Below are 16,479 nucleotides of genomic sequence, written 5' to 3'. Positions count from 1 at the left end.
GACCATATACAAAGATAACACAAAATTGGCCACAACATAAACCACAGCATATTAATGGGATTACAGAAATTCTGTGACTGAAAGCTTCCACACAAATTGGGCATGTAAAAACTCAGAATTATTTTGTTGAAAATACTCAGACCATTTTAGTCGTTCCATTTTGTACCATTATTTCTTCGCTTTCCAAATCTCCAATGCTCCCACACAAACCGTGAAGTGCATAGCTTCAAGAGGTAGAGCTGGTTGTTAAATAAACTGGCTTAGACACAGACCTATGGCTCCCTGTGTGATGGCCTTAACCTTTTGCCTCGTTTACTCCATGTTTGTGCGTCTGGCCTGCCGTAGGTAAGAAATCTAAGCCTTGCTTCAGTTTGCTCTCACCCTTGGCTTCTCTGTTGTTAATGCTGCGCATTGGCTTCGTGTGCTCTGCTGTTGTATTGCAATGTAAAAAGTCTTTTGTCTCTTCTGTCTTTGTCGCTGCCAGCTGCTAATCTGAATGAGGTGGAAAAAGGTTAGTTGCCTTTTAAGTCTATTATGATTTCCATTTTAGTTTCCCTCTTTCTTTTAAAGCTACATAGATTTCATTGTGTGTACATGATGAAAGGAATGTTGGCAAAATCTGAAATTAATATGTCAAATCAGTCCCTCAGATCCTTGACATGGAGAGCTATGCCAAACACTGTAAAAGGGGCATCTGAAGTGCACTTTATCAATTTCTAGAAAGCTATGAAAGATGTAGCCTGAGTGAGAAGAAGGGGTGGCTAAAAAGAAAGACTAATACTTTCTACTTCCTACTTGGTTTTATGCTTCTACTTTTTAAAGATCTCACAAACAAGAATAACTTTTACAGTGAAAACCAGATCATTCAGTACAGTATATAGGGTACAGACAGAAAAATTTTTAAATAGTGGAAATTTCCTTATACCTCTTAACTAACATCATTAGTAATTTGAAACATGGAAAATATTGGAAGATGTATATATTTATTAAAACATTTTATAAAATAAATATTACAAAGCCCAGGAGGTTGATTTTTAGACTCACATTGTCAAAACACATTATGGAATGTCATGAGGATTTGGCAGTATTTCTAAAGCATAAAAAAAAAAAAAAAAAAACTATATCTAATCACTGATGTCAACATGGTCCACATAGTTCCCCAAAAACATCAGGGGCCCGGGAAAAGACGTCCTAGAGTAATGCTAGTGATAGGCATTTCTGGGGAATTATCCTGAAGGATTTGTGAAATTCCATCATAAAGATTCAGAATGATTACTAACAACATTGGATTTTTACTCATTCAGCTGACTAGATGTCTTCACATGTCACATACAGGCACGGCATCCTAACAGGAACACAATATGTGCTTGTCTTGACATTTCCGGTTGTATGTAAAGCATTTGCAGTGGGATAATAGAGTTAACATGGAATGCATTATATAGCAGTTCTCCTCTTCTCTTCCTACTAAGGACTTCATTAATTTTTTTTTCTCTGTTGCATTACTTAGGTGATATGCTGTGTTTGGTCACTTACTATGTACAGAGTTAAGTTGAAAACATGGGAAAAAAATAATAAAAATTAAAATTAAAAAAAATGGGAAAACATGGCTTCATATTTTAGAATGCTAAAATAAAGCCTGTGCAGTTCTTGGAGGATTAATGAATCCAATACTATTGTTGGTCAAATGTCCCCTTTTCTTTTTACAAGTACTAAAGCAATTAGTGGTCTGGACAGGGATGTTTAAGGTTTGATTCCATCTCAGAAACACAATAGCAATTGTTCTGTTATAGGAATATGTCCTTAAATAGTTATCTATACTCTCAGGAACTAGCTTGGCAGTGTGATAGGGTTTTAAATCACCATGTGGTTTCATATGTTGACTAAATTTCATGCTTATGTTTATAAAAATGCCTTCTCTTTCCAAGAATCTGCTGCTGACTGAATTCGCTTCAAAAAGCAGTCAAACTCTACTCTATTTTTTAATCCAAAACTTAACTAGAAATTAAATTTCAGCTTCTTTAGAGCAGAGAGTAGCTTTCTTAAATAAAGAGAAACTCCATAATTAGGTGATGTATTGTTACTTTACAAAAACACCGTAGATGTGAACAAAAGGATTTAAGGTAATAACTTGTATAAAATAGGAAAACATTTTACCCAAGGTTACACACTTTGCAAGTAGGGATGCAAATGGAAACCAACATCTAACTGACCCCAAGGCATGCACTGCGATTGGGAGTAGGGGTGGTTTCCATTGGAATAAGTCTCTTCCTGTTTGCTACTATCTTCCAGGCTTGGAATCTTTTTACATCCCATAGTGGCTCTGTCTATGGTTTAGGGTAAGCAAGCTCTTCTTCTGCTGTCTTTTCAGCTTGCTGTATATAATAGTCTTTTATATCCATTTGAAAAGAGTGAAGCTGTAACCACAAAATTCAGGTGCAGGCAGTCTATTTTATCTACACATGAAAAAAAAAAAGTGCCTAATCAATGCCTGCACAATTAATTAAATATTTTCCCTGATAACTAGGCTACCTTCCATCACAAAGGGCAGGTTGGGGGTACTGATGAATTTGTGTAGCTAATGAGAAAAGCTCAGGTTTCTTATCCTGGCATGAGGTTATCAACTCTGGGACTTTTTACATTTTTTTTTTCTTCTGGGAAACAGGGATAGTGACATCTGCCCACCTCACATAGGTGCTTGAGAGTAAGATGGAAGATTGGGGAAATACCATATAGTGTTAAATATCTGTACTTCAAAAATACCAGGGGCTGCTATTCTAATGGCATAAGAATTCTTAAGGGAATTTTGATAGAGAAAATCTTACCTGAAGTAAATTATATGTGCGAGGGAAATTTCTCTCCCCATATTTTTCAGTATGTCTTTCTTTAAATTATTATTTTGTATTTCTGTTTTCCATGCACATTTCAAATGGAAAGACTTCAGGAAGGTCTTTGATTCTCTTTACCCCTTTACTCGTCTTTGACGTATAAGGAAATATTAAATGCTGAAGAACTCTTGGGTTTCACAGTTTTGTTTGTTTGGGGTTTTTTTTTTTTAGGTTTTGTGTATATTTTTAAATTTTTATGATCCCTTAATAACAGTGACTCTTACTGCTGTTTATTCTGCCTCAAAATACATAACACTTTAAGTCAAAGTCAATATACGTGCAATCATGCTTGCAGTGTGTTTTAACTCGAGAGAATATTCTAGAAGCCTAATAAGATTGTGTAGTTTGCCTTCGTCTTCCTACCTTTCAAAGTCTTCTTAAATTTGAATCTCAGAAAACCTGTTAAAGGTCCTGTTTGCTCTTTAGTTAGTAGGCAGGACCCATTCAGCCCAAAACAACAGTTTAGCTTTACTAAGCCTTATTTCAATCTAGTCTGGATTTATTTATTTTGAAAACAGATTTAAATATTTCTAGAGTTTCAGTAGTTGTTGGAATTGGCTACATTATTTAGCTCCAATGTTCCAATGAGGAAGTACTGAAAAACACCTCTTTTTTGTTTATTTTGGGGAGAGGCAAGTTTTTTATTTTAAAAAATCAAAAGATATTTATTGAGAAAATACCTTATACAGGACACTGTGCGAAGCATCAAATGTGATTTTGTTAAATGCATAAAACATAATCCCTGTCTACCAGGCAAACTATTTGGCTTTGTTTCCTCACTTTGAGTTCAATTTGGGTCAGTTATTTCACCAGTACAAAGCCATCATGTCTCATACCCCAAGAAAGTGGCATAATATACTTAAACTTTACTATTTGATAAGTAAAAAGTCTTTTCTGAATGAAGGCAAATTCAGCGTTCTAGCGAACAAGGCATTACGGAGCAACCCATTTCATACTATTTAGAACAAAAATAAGAACATAAAATAATTTTCCTTGTTTAAAACATCTCATTATCCACATTTACAGAATATTTTCTTGAGCCTTCCTATTTTGAATTATAATTAATTTTATCTCATGATGTTATTCTGTGACAAGGTACGCCTTCTACACATGGCCCATTTTGTATACCTTTTGCACCCAGAGGACATTTCTCAGTGGCTATTGGATTTTCATGAACCCACTCCCCTCAAGATCATTTCCTTATATAGAAATAAAACCATGGAATTAATTAAGTTTAGAGAAGTAGAGATGATCTGGGTAGTTTATTGATCATGTTTTGGAGGCCACTGAACTTTCTAATTGATAGGATGAATTTCAGTGTATTGGACACAAATAAGAAACCATCATATTATTGAAAAGAATCCTCAGGAAGACTTGGTTCTTAAAGAAAAGGAGGAGGAAGACAAACAGTTCATCCATCTCCTTGCTACACTGAAAGGTCTCTGAGAGTAAAGAGAATGTTTTTCTTTATATGAATGAAGAACAAATGGGAAATGTGCAATTTTTTTTTATAGGAATGGGATGGAATGTTTAAATTTTGGTCACGAGAAACATTCAGGTCTATTTATCTTACCTTTCTCAACCAGGCCACTTAAGTGCTGATACTCCTATGTCTATCATTCCTGAATTCACGCACTCCATTTCCAATTGGAATGGTTATTCTTTTGCAATGAGACGGTAGATAGTGCAGCTTGTCCGGCCTGCCAGGGCATACCTCGGGCTGGGCTCTTGGAACACAGATCTGCTACAGGGATTCCTTATTCTCTGTTCGTCCTTGCATTGTTCTTTATACCATCTGGGTCTCCTTCATGAATGTTCTTAAAGCTTTTTCCTTTGAAAAGCAATCAAAAAGTGCTCTCTTCCACCTTTTTCAGTAGCCATCGAGTACCCAGTTTGTGCCAGGCAATTTGCTAGTCAATGGAATGGGAATGAGGAGGTGTAAAATATCAGTAAAGGTATCCTCTGCACTCAAGTTGTACTTATAAGAAATTAAATCTCATTTATTTCATCCTAGTTTCATCAAAACTAGGTTGCTGTTTTTGATACCTTCCCTTGCTGTGCCAATTCAAGTAAGGTAAAATTAGGACCATTTATTCAGGATTTTCTTGAGGCAAACAAGAACTTCAAAATGCAAATATTTGAAGAATGATGCATCTCCAGAACTCTGTCCTGGAGATTGACCAGATTTCCTCCCCTGTTATATTTGAAAATGTCATAACAGATTAAGTTTAACACTAGAATGCTGGTTCAGTTATTCAGATTGCTGTCATAAGTTCCCTATGATTATCATTATTAATGATCCTTTTTGTATTAAAAAAAAAAAGTTTGGTGATAATTTATAAATGGGAACAAGAACAGTGGGCAGTGTCAGCCCAGGACCCTCCTCTCTCCCTTCATATATCTATGATTTCCAGAATGGGCTCTGAAACTTTTTTCTGTTTCAGAGAAAAAAATCTGGTTATGTTAGCAAAAACTAGCAACAGTTGAGTATTCCAGCAATGCTATGTACCTATATTTAACATTGTTTTGTTGTAGACGCCCTCAACCTGAATTTATAACTTGTCATTTAACTTTTGGAAAAATTAAAATGAGATGCTTACTGAGTCAAATGTACTTTTTCCTATTGCTTTATCAGTCTAAAATGACTATTTTAAACAGTGAGAAGTTCAAAAATTTCAGAAATCCTAATCCAGGGGCCAAATAATCAACCCCTTTTCTGCTCAGACTTTGAGGACTGAATAAACCCATGTGAGACATGCTCTTACTCAGATTTCTTGGCAGATGGAAATCAACAAATTGTCTGATAACTCTTCATACATATCTTCTTCTTAAAGGCATAGTTAACCTTAGCAAGAGGAGAAAATTTCTTTAGGGGTAATAATGAATTTGAGGACTGTGTAGTATATTTTTAAATAATAAATAAAAATAATAAGTCATTCAGCCAGTGTCTAAGCCAGGATGCTGTCCATATTTTAGTCACTAAACGAAGCCCAAGGAATGCTGAAGAATTAGGCTTTTTTTTTTTCCTTCTCATTTTTCCAGATTGTAATTTCTCCAGAGAAAGGACCTCATCACATATCATCATGCATGTCCTTTAATCATTTGATGGGTCAGTCTCAAAGTATTTCTTCCCAACATTTTATTATGAAAATTATTAAATTAAAGCAGCTTTGTGTTTTGGTTAAATAAATTCCCACTCCAGGGTACATGTGAGTTAATCCTATTATTAATGGTTGCTTTCCTTTTAACACTATATTTATTAGTTTCAGAAAGCATTTAATGTTAACTCCTATGGACTGTATAATATCTTCATTATTCATTGATTCGCCAAAGAATCACTATAGCTAAAAATTTTCAACAATGCCATGAGTTGAACCAGTATTTTTTTTTTTGAACCAGTATTTTTTTAAGGAAAAGCTTGTTTAAGAAATTTGTGTAAGGGAAATGTAAATTATTAATTTATGACAAGATTCAACTCAGGTATCCTCCAGTTATCATGAGCTTTGATGTCTTTGAGATAAGTTAATAAAACATATTCTTCTTTTTAAATTAATAGTAATATAGATAGTTGGTAGTTATTAATTGTAGCTCTCCGCAAAGTTGAAGCCAGTCTTCCTGTTCATTGTAAAGTTGATGAAACAGACATTGGACTCACTTTTCTCCCTCTCTACAAGACACAGTTGCTTTGTAATTCTCTTGGTCTTTGTCACCTTTAATACCCTAAGGGGAGAAGTTTCATTGCAGTCCTCTCATGTGTAAGTTCCGTGAGAATAGGGATAAAAGACATTTTGTTGTCATAGTTCACCATTTTACTCCTAGCTTTAACACAGGTCCTCATACATAGTTGACACTCACAATGTATGATGATGTTAAAAATCTGATTCGTTGTCATAATAATGAGAAAAAGCTATAGGGTGATCACTCCATATGATATCATGGAAGAAGTTTGTAGAATAGTTCCAAAGTACTTCAGTAAGTTTGATAATAAGAAATGCAAACAAAAGGATAAGTTAAGATGCTAGGAGTATAAATGAAGATAACAGGAAGAGCTCCCTGTATCCAAGAAGGAAGGAACATTAAAATCAGCTAGTTTTGGGATGCCTGGGATCGCTCAATTGTTGAGCATCTCCCTTTGGGTCAGATGTGATTCCAGGGTCTACTATCAAGTCCCACATCAGGCTCCCCGCAGGGAGCCTGCTTCTCCCTCTGCCTGTGTCTCTGCCTCTCTCTGTGTGTCTCATGAATGAATAAATAAATAAAATCTTTTATAAATAAATAAATACATACATACATATATAAAATCAGCTCGGTTCATAGATCTAAAATGAAGCAGGAGGCAGGGCCAATTGCAGGGACCTTTTTCCGTAACAGCCACCAAAGTACATTAGTATTTCTGCCTCACTTCAACAATGTCACAATATCACAACCTCAGACAGTTCTGGGCACATGCTGACACTTTGTTCTTACCACTGAATGCAATCATGTCCTGTGCAGCCCAGGGTGATGGTCCCTCTTTTAACCTGCTCTCTGCATTATCCATCTTTGTAGGTTTGTCCTTTTGCATGTACATGTGTGTGTGAGAGATTACTTTTTTAGAGCCACAGTTGACCTTGCACAACTTCCATTCCAGAAGATCATTTTACCAATGAAGAATTGGAGCCCAGAACGAAAGAAATAGTTCACTTTCCTGCAACCAGGCCACTGTTTTATAATGAAGAAGTTGCAGAAGGCCATTTGAAGCGATAACTCAGCAACCCAAATATCATCTCACCCACTAAGAGTACTTACTCCCTAGGATTTCTTTATGCTGGCTCAGTCCTCGCTCTAAACAGAGCATTAATTCTGGTGATCTTGCTTCTACTGTTCCACCTACAAGGTGACCATAACATTTATCATTCAAGTCAGGGCATCTGTGTGAGTTCATTGATGATTACCTTAAGACAAGAGGACTGTCCTGAGCAAGCCAGGATATGTGGTCACATTACCACCATATCAAAATCTTCAGAAAAATCACATTTACAGGTATTCAGTAAATAGTGATTATATTTCCTCCTCAAGAGTGGGCTTTGAGGAACCATTCCCTTTTAGGAACCATTCCCTTTTAGGGGAGTGGGCATCATTCTTGCTTTGCTCCTTTACAGCTCATGCTACTATAACTGTAGAACTTGGCCATTTCCAATCCTACTTTCTGCCAGACTTATCTGATAGACACAATCAGGAAGAAGTGATCCAAGAACTAGATGTCACTTTTTTACAAAAAAAGACACCTGTTTAGAAGATGCAATGCCTTTTCTTCATAAGTCATAGCAGATTATTCACCCTGTTATTCTGAAGAAATAACAATAGGCTTCCTGTTTGACCACTCTCCCTTTCTTCTCCAAAACATATCCCTCCCTCCCTCTCTCTCACACACCTCTTTTTAAATTCTCACCAAAAAAAATTAAAATAATTTAAAAATAAAAAAATAAAAAAATAAAATAAAATAAAATAAAATAAAATAATTTAAAAATAAAATAAGCCAAAAATAATAATAATAATAAAAATAATAAAAGAAACCTTAAAGCATAAGGCAAAAGTGAAAATGAAATCACAATTGCCAGGCAACCATTTTGTTCCATGCTATTACTTTGTCATTGGGGACTTCTAAGGGTATAGAGCTGAAAGCAAATAAAAAATAAAGATTTCCTCGGGTTTAGCAGAGTGGGTTGGAGCCAAATTATGGAGTCCATGTTTGTCTAGACTCCTGTCTCGAGGGGTTCCTGGGCACTGAAATTTAACCACTCTTCAAGGATATTGTCCTTAACCACTCCAATGAGCTAACTTATGGTTCCTGCCACCATGTTAAAAATATAAAGACTTGCTGACAGGATAATAGATTATAATGCTAACTATGTGTGGTAGAATAAAGAACATTTCCACCTTTCCTTTCTATCACCTCATACTTCATCATCTCAAGAAGGGAGCTAGGCACTGATGATACTGTCTCAGGCAGGCCCTGGACCATTGAAAGAGCAAACGCAATTGCCTTATTTTCCATTATTCTCCCCTGATTTTTTTCACTAATTCAGTACTAGCTCTAACTACATATATAGGAAGGAAGGGAGGGAAGGAAGGAAGGAAGGAAGGAAGGAAGGAAGGAAGGAAGGAACGAAAGGAAGCAAGGCAGGCAGGCTGCATAATGTTCACTCAATTTTGTGAGTTTTAAGGGAAATTTTTCAGTAATACCTAAAAGCATAGGAGTGAACAAGTGTTAGTGAATTTTATTTCTATTCGTCATGGAAAACCAATGCAGCTTTCAAATGTCCAACTTTCCTTTACTGGTTGAGATGTAGATATAAATAAATTTCTGTATTTTTCTGTGGAGCTTTCTACAATTCCCATCTTCTATTGAGCTCCTGAGTCTCACCACTGCAGGACAGTATTTGCACTGTAAAAGCTACCTTCCCCCAAGTACAGTAGAATCTAGTATAATTCAAAAAAAAAGAAATAGTCCAATGAAAACATTTATTTTAATATTTGGCCAGAGAAAATTTAAAGTAATGCTTAAAGAAAAGTCACCTTTTATAATTAAAAATGCATGATTAATTATTAAGCAAAAATTAAACAAAAATATCTAAATGCTAAAATGAAATCCAAGTTAAATATACACCAGTAAGATAGAAAACTCTTACATCTTTTTTCAGTAACTATTATTTTAGTATGTCATAATATCATACTTTATAGAGATATAAAGGCAAATATGCCAAGAGTACTGCTCTCAGTGATCTTCCAGTCAAAGAAAAGGAATGAGATAAACACCATGAAATCTGTGCTATCCAAAAGAGTGCAGCCCTATTACCTTTCCTTATTAAATGGTTGTCATGAACATTAAGTGACTTCATATTTGTACAGTGTTTAAAACTATCTGATACATTAAACACTATACAAATACTTATGAAGTTCATAAATAAATGCATACAGTATATGTTCCATAGGATAGGCAGGCATAGGCAAACATGACATAGAAAAATTGTAGACTGAAAACAAATGTTTGAAAAGATCCATGAAGATTTCATAAAGAAGGGACGTACAATGGATGGAAAAATTGACAACATAACTTATTAAAGTTACTAACACAAAAGAAAATACTATTAGCCCAGACATGAACTTGAGATAAATTCATGAAATCATAACTAGACACAAGAGACAAGTATAGGTCGCAAGATTTGGCTTTAGTAGTGAGTCAGGCAGAAATGGGATGTAGAGGATGCCTTTGTGATAGTTGTTAGTATTGTAATATTTGGTGACACTAACAGGGAGACAGATGCTTTTTGAGGTGATAAATCTTAACCAGAGTTATTGGTCACAAAAAATTATCATACACAAGTTCAGTAACGATTAATATTGCTGCTGTGCTATTCTTATAAGATAGACTCCTTATAAAATAAAATAATCCTTATTTTATAAGAAATATTATGTACCTATTTTATAAGGAAAAGCTATCAATAGCTTTTTACATTCAAATAAGCATGTGTAGTCTGAAAGCCATTGATTACAGAATGGCCAATCTGTTTAGCCAACAGTTTTTTAGAACCATTTCCTTTTTCACACCTTTCCACACCGAGTTATGGAGGTACACCTGATGGAAAATTAAGGGTCAACTCTAATTTCTTCTATTAGAGATGAATTTCTCTTTCTGTGTTCTATGTTCTTTCTCAACTGGTTGATTGGGAGCTGATTGAGGGCAGAGAACATTACATCTGTCCTTGTGGCTGCAGCATTTAGCACAGCATCATATAGTAAATACTTAACAAGCTGTGGTTTAGGTCAGCTTGATTGGATTGGGTTGGGTTGAGTTGGGTTGAGTTGGGTTGGATTGGATTAGATCCAAGTGAATAAGAAGTCAAACTTTTTTCCCTTTGCTTAGAATTTTTAAAACAATTTCTTATTTGAGTGTAGAGTGAAAAATACATATTTTAATTTATTTTATATCTTAAATGGTCCCTCTCTACCATAAATGATAACAAACTGCCTTGTCTGCAGACTACGGTAAACAGCCTGTATCCAACCAAGTAGATTTGATTAGAAAATTAAAAAATGAATTCATCCTGGTAGGCTGATAAATCATAATGAATGAATTTCATCAAGGTGAATTACTTAAAGTAAAACTAATTGAAAGTGAAAAGCTTTAAATAAACCCTGTTTTAAAATAGCTCATTACGTACGTGTTGTTGAAAACTCGTATCATAAATCAAGAGACACAGCCTCCTTATAGAAGAAATATAGAAGACTTTCGGTGTAATTAGTTCACTTTAAGAGATAGAAAAAAATTACCTTACACCAAACTGATATAATAACTGAATACACTTATATATTTGCATCATGGATGCAGATTCTTGAAGTGTAAATAATATGCCGCATTGAGTTGCTAAGCAACTCTTTCTACTGGTTAGCAAAGTTTTTCCTTAAAAGGACAAGTCTTATAACAAAGGAATGCACTGCAAACTCCTCGTTTTTTAATGGTGCTGCTAATATCCATACACCTTGAATGAATGAAAGTTCTAACAGTTTCTTGGAAAGGAACAGCTGCCCACAGTGGTGTCACTTTATTCATTCATTTACTATATAGGACACAAAAAGTGACTAAGAGGTAGGGGTAGCAAAGAAGAGAACTTTTAAATCTCAGATCTTTCTAGTTATTAGGTCACAAAATGATGGGGAAAGTATCACTGAAAATTATGATTTTGGCCTAACATATCGGAAAATAAAATAGACCACATTACTTATAATTGAAGAAATCTCTTGAAGAGTTTTTCAGACCTGGAATTCAACATAGAGTGTCTAGAATCTGCATGGTTGTGCTTTTAGCTCTCATTTATTGATAAAATATATTCTTAATTAGCTACCTGATATTCGGGGGGGGCAGGGAGTGTATATCCCTTTCAGATTGATTCAGGTTGATTCTCCTTTTGCTTTTTCCCATCTTAGTGGATATAACGAAGGGGTATTCGGTTGAGCTGTTGAAATGAAGTCATACGAGGGAAACAAAGTCTTTTTCTTCCAGACTTTATAAGACCTCAGAAAAAAAAAAGAAAAGAAAAAAAAAAGACCTCGGAGACTATGAAGATACGAGGATTATTTTTTCAGACATAAAACATCAGAATAGGCCAGACATAAAGGGGTACCTACCACGTGATTTCACTTACGTCACGTTCAGAAACAGACACAACTGACGTGGGGTCCTGTTAATTTCCTTACCCCGGGGTCAGGCTTCTGGGGTGCTAGTAAGTGGTGTGTTTCCGGATGTGGGCGCTGGCTGCACGGGAGGGCTCCGCTTGTGAAGATTCACTGGCTAATCATCCATCCTTTGGGTCCATGCCATACCTCAGTAAAAAGGCCAACTTAGCGTAAATAAAACAGCAGAAACGCAAAAGCATCCGGGTTGCCTTTTCCTCGTTCCAACAGTATATTCTGAAGGGGCTCAGAGTAGTGGCAAATCGCGATAGTTGTGTTGCCCCAAACCGTCAGGCTGTTGGGCAGCGTGACCAGCGTCTCGGATCTTGGCTTCGTGTCTTGTGATGTATTTTTCTCCCCAGTCACAAGCCGTGTTAACCTCTGGGGCCCGCGACGGCCGCTGCCGGGAAGCCTGCTAAGCTTTCTCTGTGAACTAACGCCGTTTGCCATGTTAACAGGCGAGTTGTGTGAGGAGAAGCTGGACTTCTGCGCTCAGGACCTGAACCCCTGCCAGCACGACTCCAAGTGCATCCTGATGCCCAAAGGATTCAAGTGAGTCCCAGGCTGTGTCGGGCCCACAGGGCGGGGCTGCCCCCCAGGAGCCTGTCCGGCTCCCCTTCCTTTCCGGGCCTCGCCCCCACACCCTTGCTCGGGATGAAGGGGACATCCTCTAGCGTCAGCGGCGCTTTCATAAGTGTTCATCTACAGCATCGATCGTTTATTTTTTAGTAACCACAGGAAATGAAATACGGCCTTTCCTTCTGTCCCATGGCCCTTCCTGGGGAGTCGTATATGAAATCCGTTAGCCTTTGACTGTGTTTATTTAAATGCATCTGAAGGCCAGACAAATCCGTAATGTCTACGAGCTGCTTTGTCAGCTGAATGTGAGTCTGTGGTAGGGAGGGAGTTTAATCTAACTGAGATTTTTTTCTTGGTCGGCAACAATTCTTAACCATCCAAGGTTTAGAAGGTGGAGTGACCGGATGTCCCAGATGCCCGAGGACAGTCCCAGTTGATGCCTGTTGGTGGCTCAGCGTTGTTATTGATGATAGTGCCCCTTCCACCTTACGTTCGTCTTGTGTGGGGTGATAAAGCATATAGTCCCTCTAGGTACAGGGTTCCCTCGAGTGAACTCGTAATTTTAAAATTACTTCTTTTTCCTCCTCCATAGTCTTCCCGAAATATATTTGGTATCAAATTAAATTACTCCTTCGCCACGATCCTGGAAGAGTGTAAGGATCTGTCAACAGCAACTCCTCTTCTTAGAGCTGATGGTAGTTTCGAGATCATCTGGTCCAAATTTTTCATTTTAAACATGAGGAAAACAGGACCCAGACAGGGCGGTGGCTGTCCACAGATCTCGGGGCTATGCATTGGCAGAGGTGGGAGCTGGATCTGCTGGTTCTCACTTGGGCGATTTTTCTAATACGAGTTACCGCCAGGAAGTTCCGTAGTTTATTAACATTACAGTTGGTTTGCTGCAGGAGGTAAGTTGGAGTCTCAGGAATGACACAGTCGGGTTCAAGAGTGGAGAAGCCGTGTTTATGTCAGGCAACTGGCAAACAGAATTATTTGTTCTTTTACCCAGTATTTATTGAGCACCTGCCAAGGGTCAGGGCCCGTGGTAATACCACCAGCCTGTGTAGCGTTTTATAGCTACTCACATTCACATGCTTTATCTTCTCAGTGAAATAACTCAGGCTTAATTGCCAGAAGGTGCAGAGAATTAAAAATTACTTGGGTTTAATTAAAAAAACTTGGGTTTTGTAAGATGGGAATTGAGCTGGAACTCTAGCATTCTGATACTTGTCCACAAATTATCAGGTACTCTAAGTTGAACGGGAAGTAGGGTCTGTATCTCCAGACCTGCCTTTCACAGATCAATCTGAATAAAATGTTTATTCATATTTTATTTACAGAATATTTTTATGCCCTTTCGTTTAAAATGTTGGAATATACAAACACAGTTTTAGAATATACAAATACAAGGGCGCCTGGGTGGCTCAGCCGGTTACACGTCCCGACTTCCGACTCCCGGTTTCAGGTCATGATTTTGCAGTGGTGGGATCAAGCCTCACCCTGGGCTCGGCGCTCGGCATGGAGTCTGCTTCAGGTTCTCTCTCCTTCTCCCTCGCGCTTGCTCTCTCTCAAATGAAATCCTTTTCTTTTTTTTAAAGATTTACTTATTTTTTTTAATTGGAGTTCAATTTGCCAACGTATAGAATAACACCCCAGTGCTCATCCTGCCAAGTGCCCACCTCAGTGCCCGTCACCCAGTCACCCCCACCCCCCAACCACTTCCCTTTCACCACCCCTTGTTTATTTCCCAGAGTTAAGTGTCTCTCCTGTTCTGTCTCCCTAAAATCTTAAAAAAAAAAAAAAAAAGGGAAGAATATACAAATACAGTGGCAGTACCCACTGATGCCGTTTGGTTCCTTATCGAGAGAGAAAATATCTTTGATTCTACTTTTCATTATGTTTTAGTTTATCATCCTATGCAAAAACCAGAGGTCTTACTGAAATCCTTATGTATACAAAATTCCACATTGCATTTTGTTCAGCAAGGTACTGTACGTGAATTATTTTAACTCCCAATGTCTTTGATCTGCCCACAATTGAATTTAGCAAATTGAAAATCCACCACTCCCCCAAGAAAAAGAAAAGCCACCACGAACATAACAAATATTATCATTTCTCAGAGGAATTCGTCAGGAAAGCACGTGGCTTACAGAACCGCTTACCTGCCGTGCAGGTACCCGTGGGCTTTGTGCAGTGCGATTTTAAGCTAAAAAATTCATAGGACTTCATGGAAACCATTAAACAATGAGAGAATTTGTCTTCAAAAAGACCACTCCTTAGTTCAACCTCTTCTTTTACCACTGATTAACTTACACTCTCAGAAATGCATCTTCCTGGATTGTGGGTTAGCTGATTCGGGCAGCCCGTTGCTTTCAGCAGCAGTTTGGGAGCTTGTTTCGTAGCCGTCTGTAGTTTAGCAGGAAGCAGGTGAAGTCCCAGTGTCCACTGCTCCATATTATAAATTAATTGCAAATTGTGGGAGAAGAGAGGTGCAAAAAAAGGACGATGGCCTTAAAAACCAAAACCATATGAAGCTGCTAAAGAGAGTCCCTCCTGACAAATGTTGTTTGGACAAACCGTATGGTCTCTTCAACTTCATTTTCTTATTACTGAGCTAACAGAGCTGGCTTTACTTTTCTTGCTTTATTATAGACCTCATAAATCTCCTAAATTGCTTTGAGGTATTTTTAGACCATGATGTGCCATAAGCAAGTATTTTCAAGCATGCGTCTTCCTTAGTCAGCTGTTGGGCTTCTCCACAATATATCTTACAGTCTCTGCTTTCCTCCTCCCTCCTTGGCAGATCATAGAGTTGAGGGGATGTGACAGGTTTTATTGATAATACAAACCTTGAGGAATTCTTTTTTTGTTTGTTTGTTTGTTTTTTGTTTTTTTTTGTTTTTTTTTACCTTGAGGAATTCTTAAATATTTTCTTCTGTTTCGAAATTTGATGTGAGGAGCAAGAGGAAAACCAAAAAAAAAAAAACACACAAAAAACAAAACAACAAAAAAAAGTTGGTCATAACAGGCCTGCAGTTCTGATGGGCTCGAAAAATAGTATTTGTAGAGAAGAGAATATAAAACAGCTCTTAGCCACTGGTGGTGAGTGTGCGGTTCTCTTATCTTTTGCTTTGATTTCTTTTCTCAGATAAATAATTCAGGGTGTTTCAAAGCATTTCTTCTTTCTTTTAATGCGTGGCTCACATGGACGCTGGTGGAAGCTCTCTTCCCAGACTTTGTCCGTCTATTCGAGGATGTGTATGGCCACTTAAGACCCATTTAACTTCAGACGTGTTGTTTGCTCTGCTCTGTTAGGATTTAGTATTAGAACCACGGGCTCTAGAGCAAGCGTGCTTCTGCAGTGACCTCATTTTATTTCCCAATTCACACATGCAGAGCCCAACGTCTGCTCTCCTTAGAGGCCATACACCCCCATTTATTCTGATTCATCAGCCCTCCGGTAACTCTTAAATCCTGATTCTGCATTTTTCAGAGAAAACCCTCGGTGTTCCGTCATGTCCACGCACTCCCTTGGGCATCTTTAATTATCCTCATTCATTTAAATCCTAATGGCCCTGAAATAGAAAACTGGAAAATTAGTCAAGACGAAACCACGGAAGAGTTTTAGGGGATTATGAAGACTTGATAGAATCATCCTTTGGACACCTACCTACCCTTATTGATCATACATTACATATCAAACACACATTCTCTTACAGATGGCGGTTTTATCTAATCGTTTAGCAAACCCATGAGATGGAAATTACTTTGTACCGTGGTGAAGACACAAACACCTTGGAAG

At 37.4% G+C, this 16,479-nt stretch overlaps 1 protein-coding gene across 5 annotated transcripts in view; it reads left to right on the top strand.

Moving 5' to 3' along the window:
- Positions 1-16,479, top strand: part of SLIT2 (slit guidance ligand 2) — a 347,237-nt gene that overhangs the window by 308,360 nt on the left and 22,398 nt on the right. For all 5 annotated transcript variants that reach the window (XM_077881285.1, XM_077881294.1, XM_077881275.1 and 2 more), the window contains one exon: positions 12,557-12,650. In XM_077881285.1, coding sequence (XP_077737411.1) covers positions 12,557-12,650 — 94 coding nt within the window. The remainder of the gene's footprint in view (positions 1-12,556; positions 12,651-16,479) is intronic.

The sequence above is a fragment of the Canis aureus genome, chromosome 2 (genome assembly GCF_053574225.1).
Source record: "Canis aureus isolate CA01 chromosome 2, VMU_Caureus_v.1.0, whole genome shotgun sequence".
NCBI classification, from domain to species: domain Eukaryota; kingdom Metazoa; phylum Chordata; class Mammalia; order Carnivora; family Canidae; genus Canis; species Canis aureus.
The sequence above is the reverse complement of the archived record's forward strand: the minus strand, read 5'-3'. Positions and strand labels throughout refer to the sequence as shown.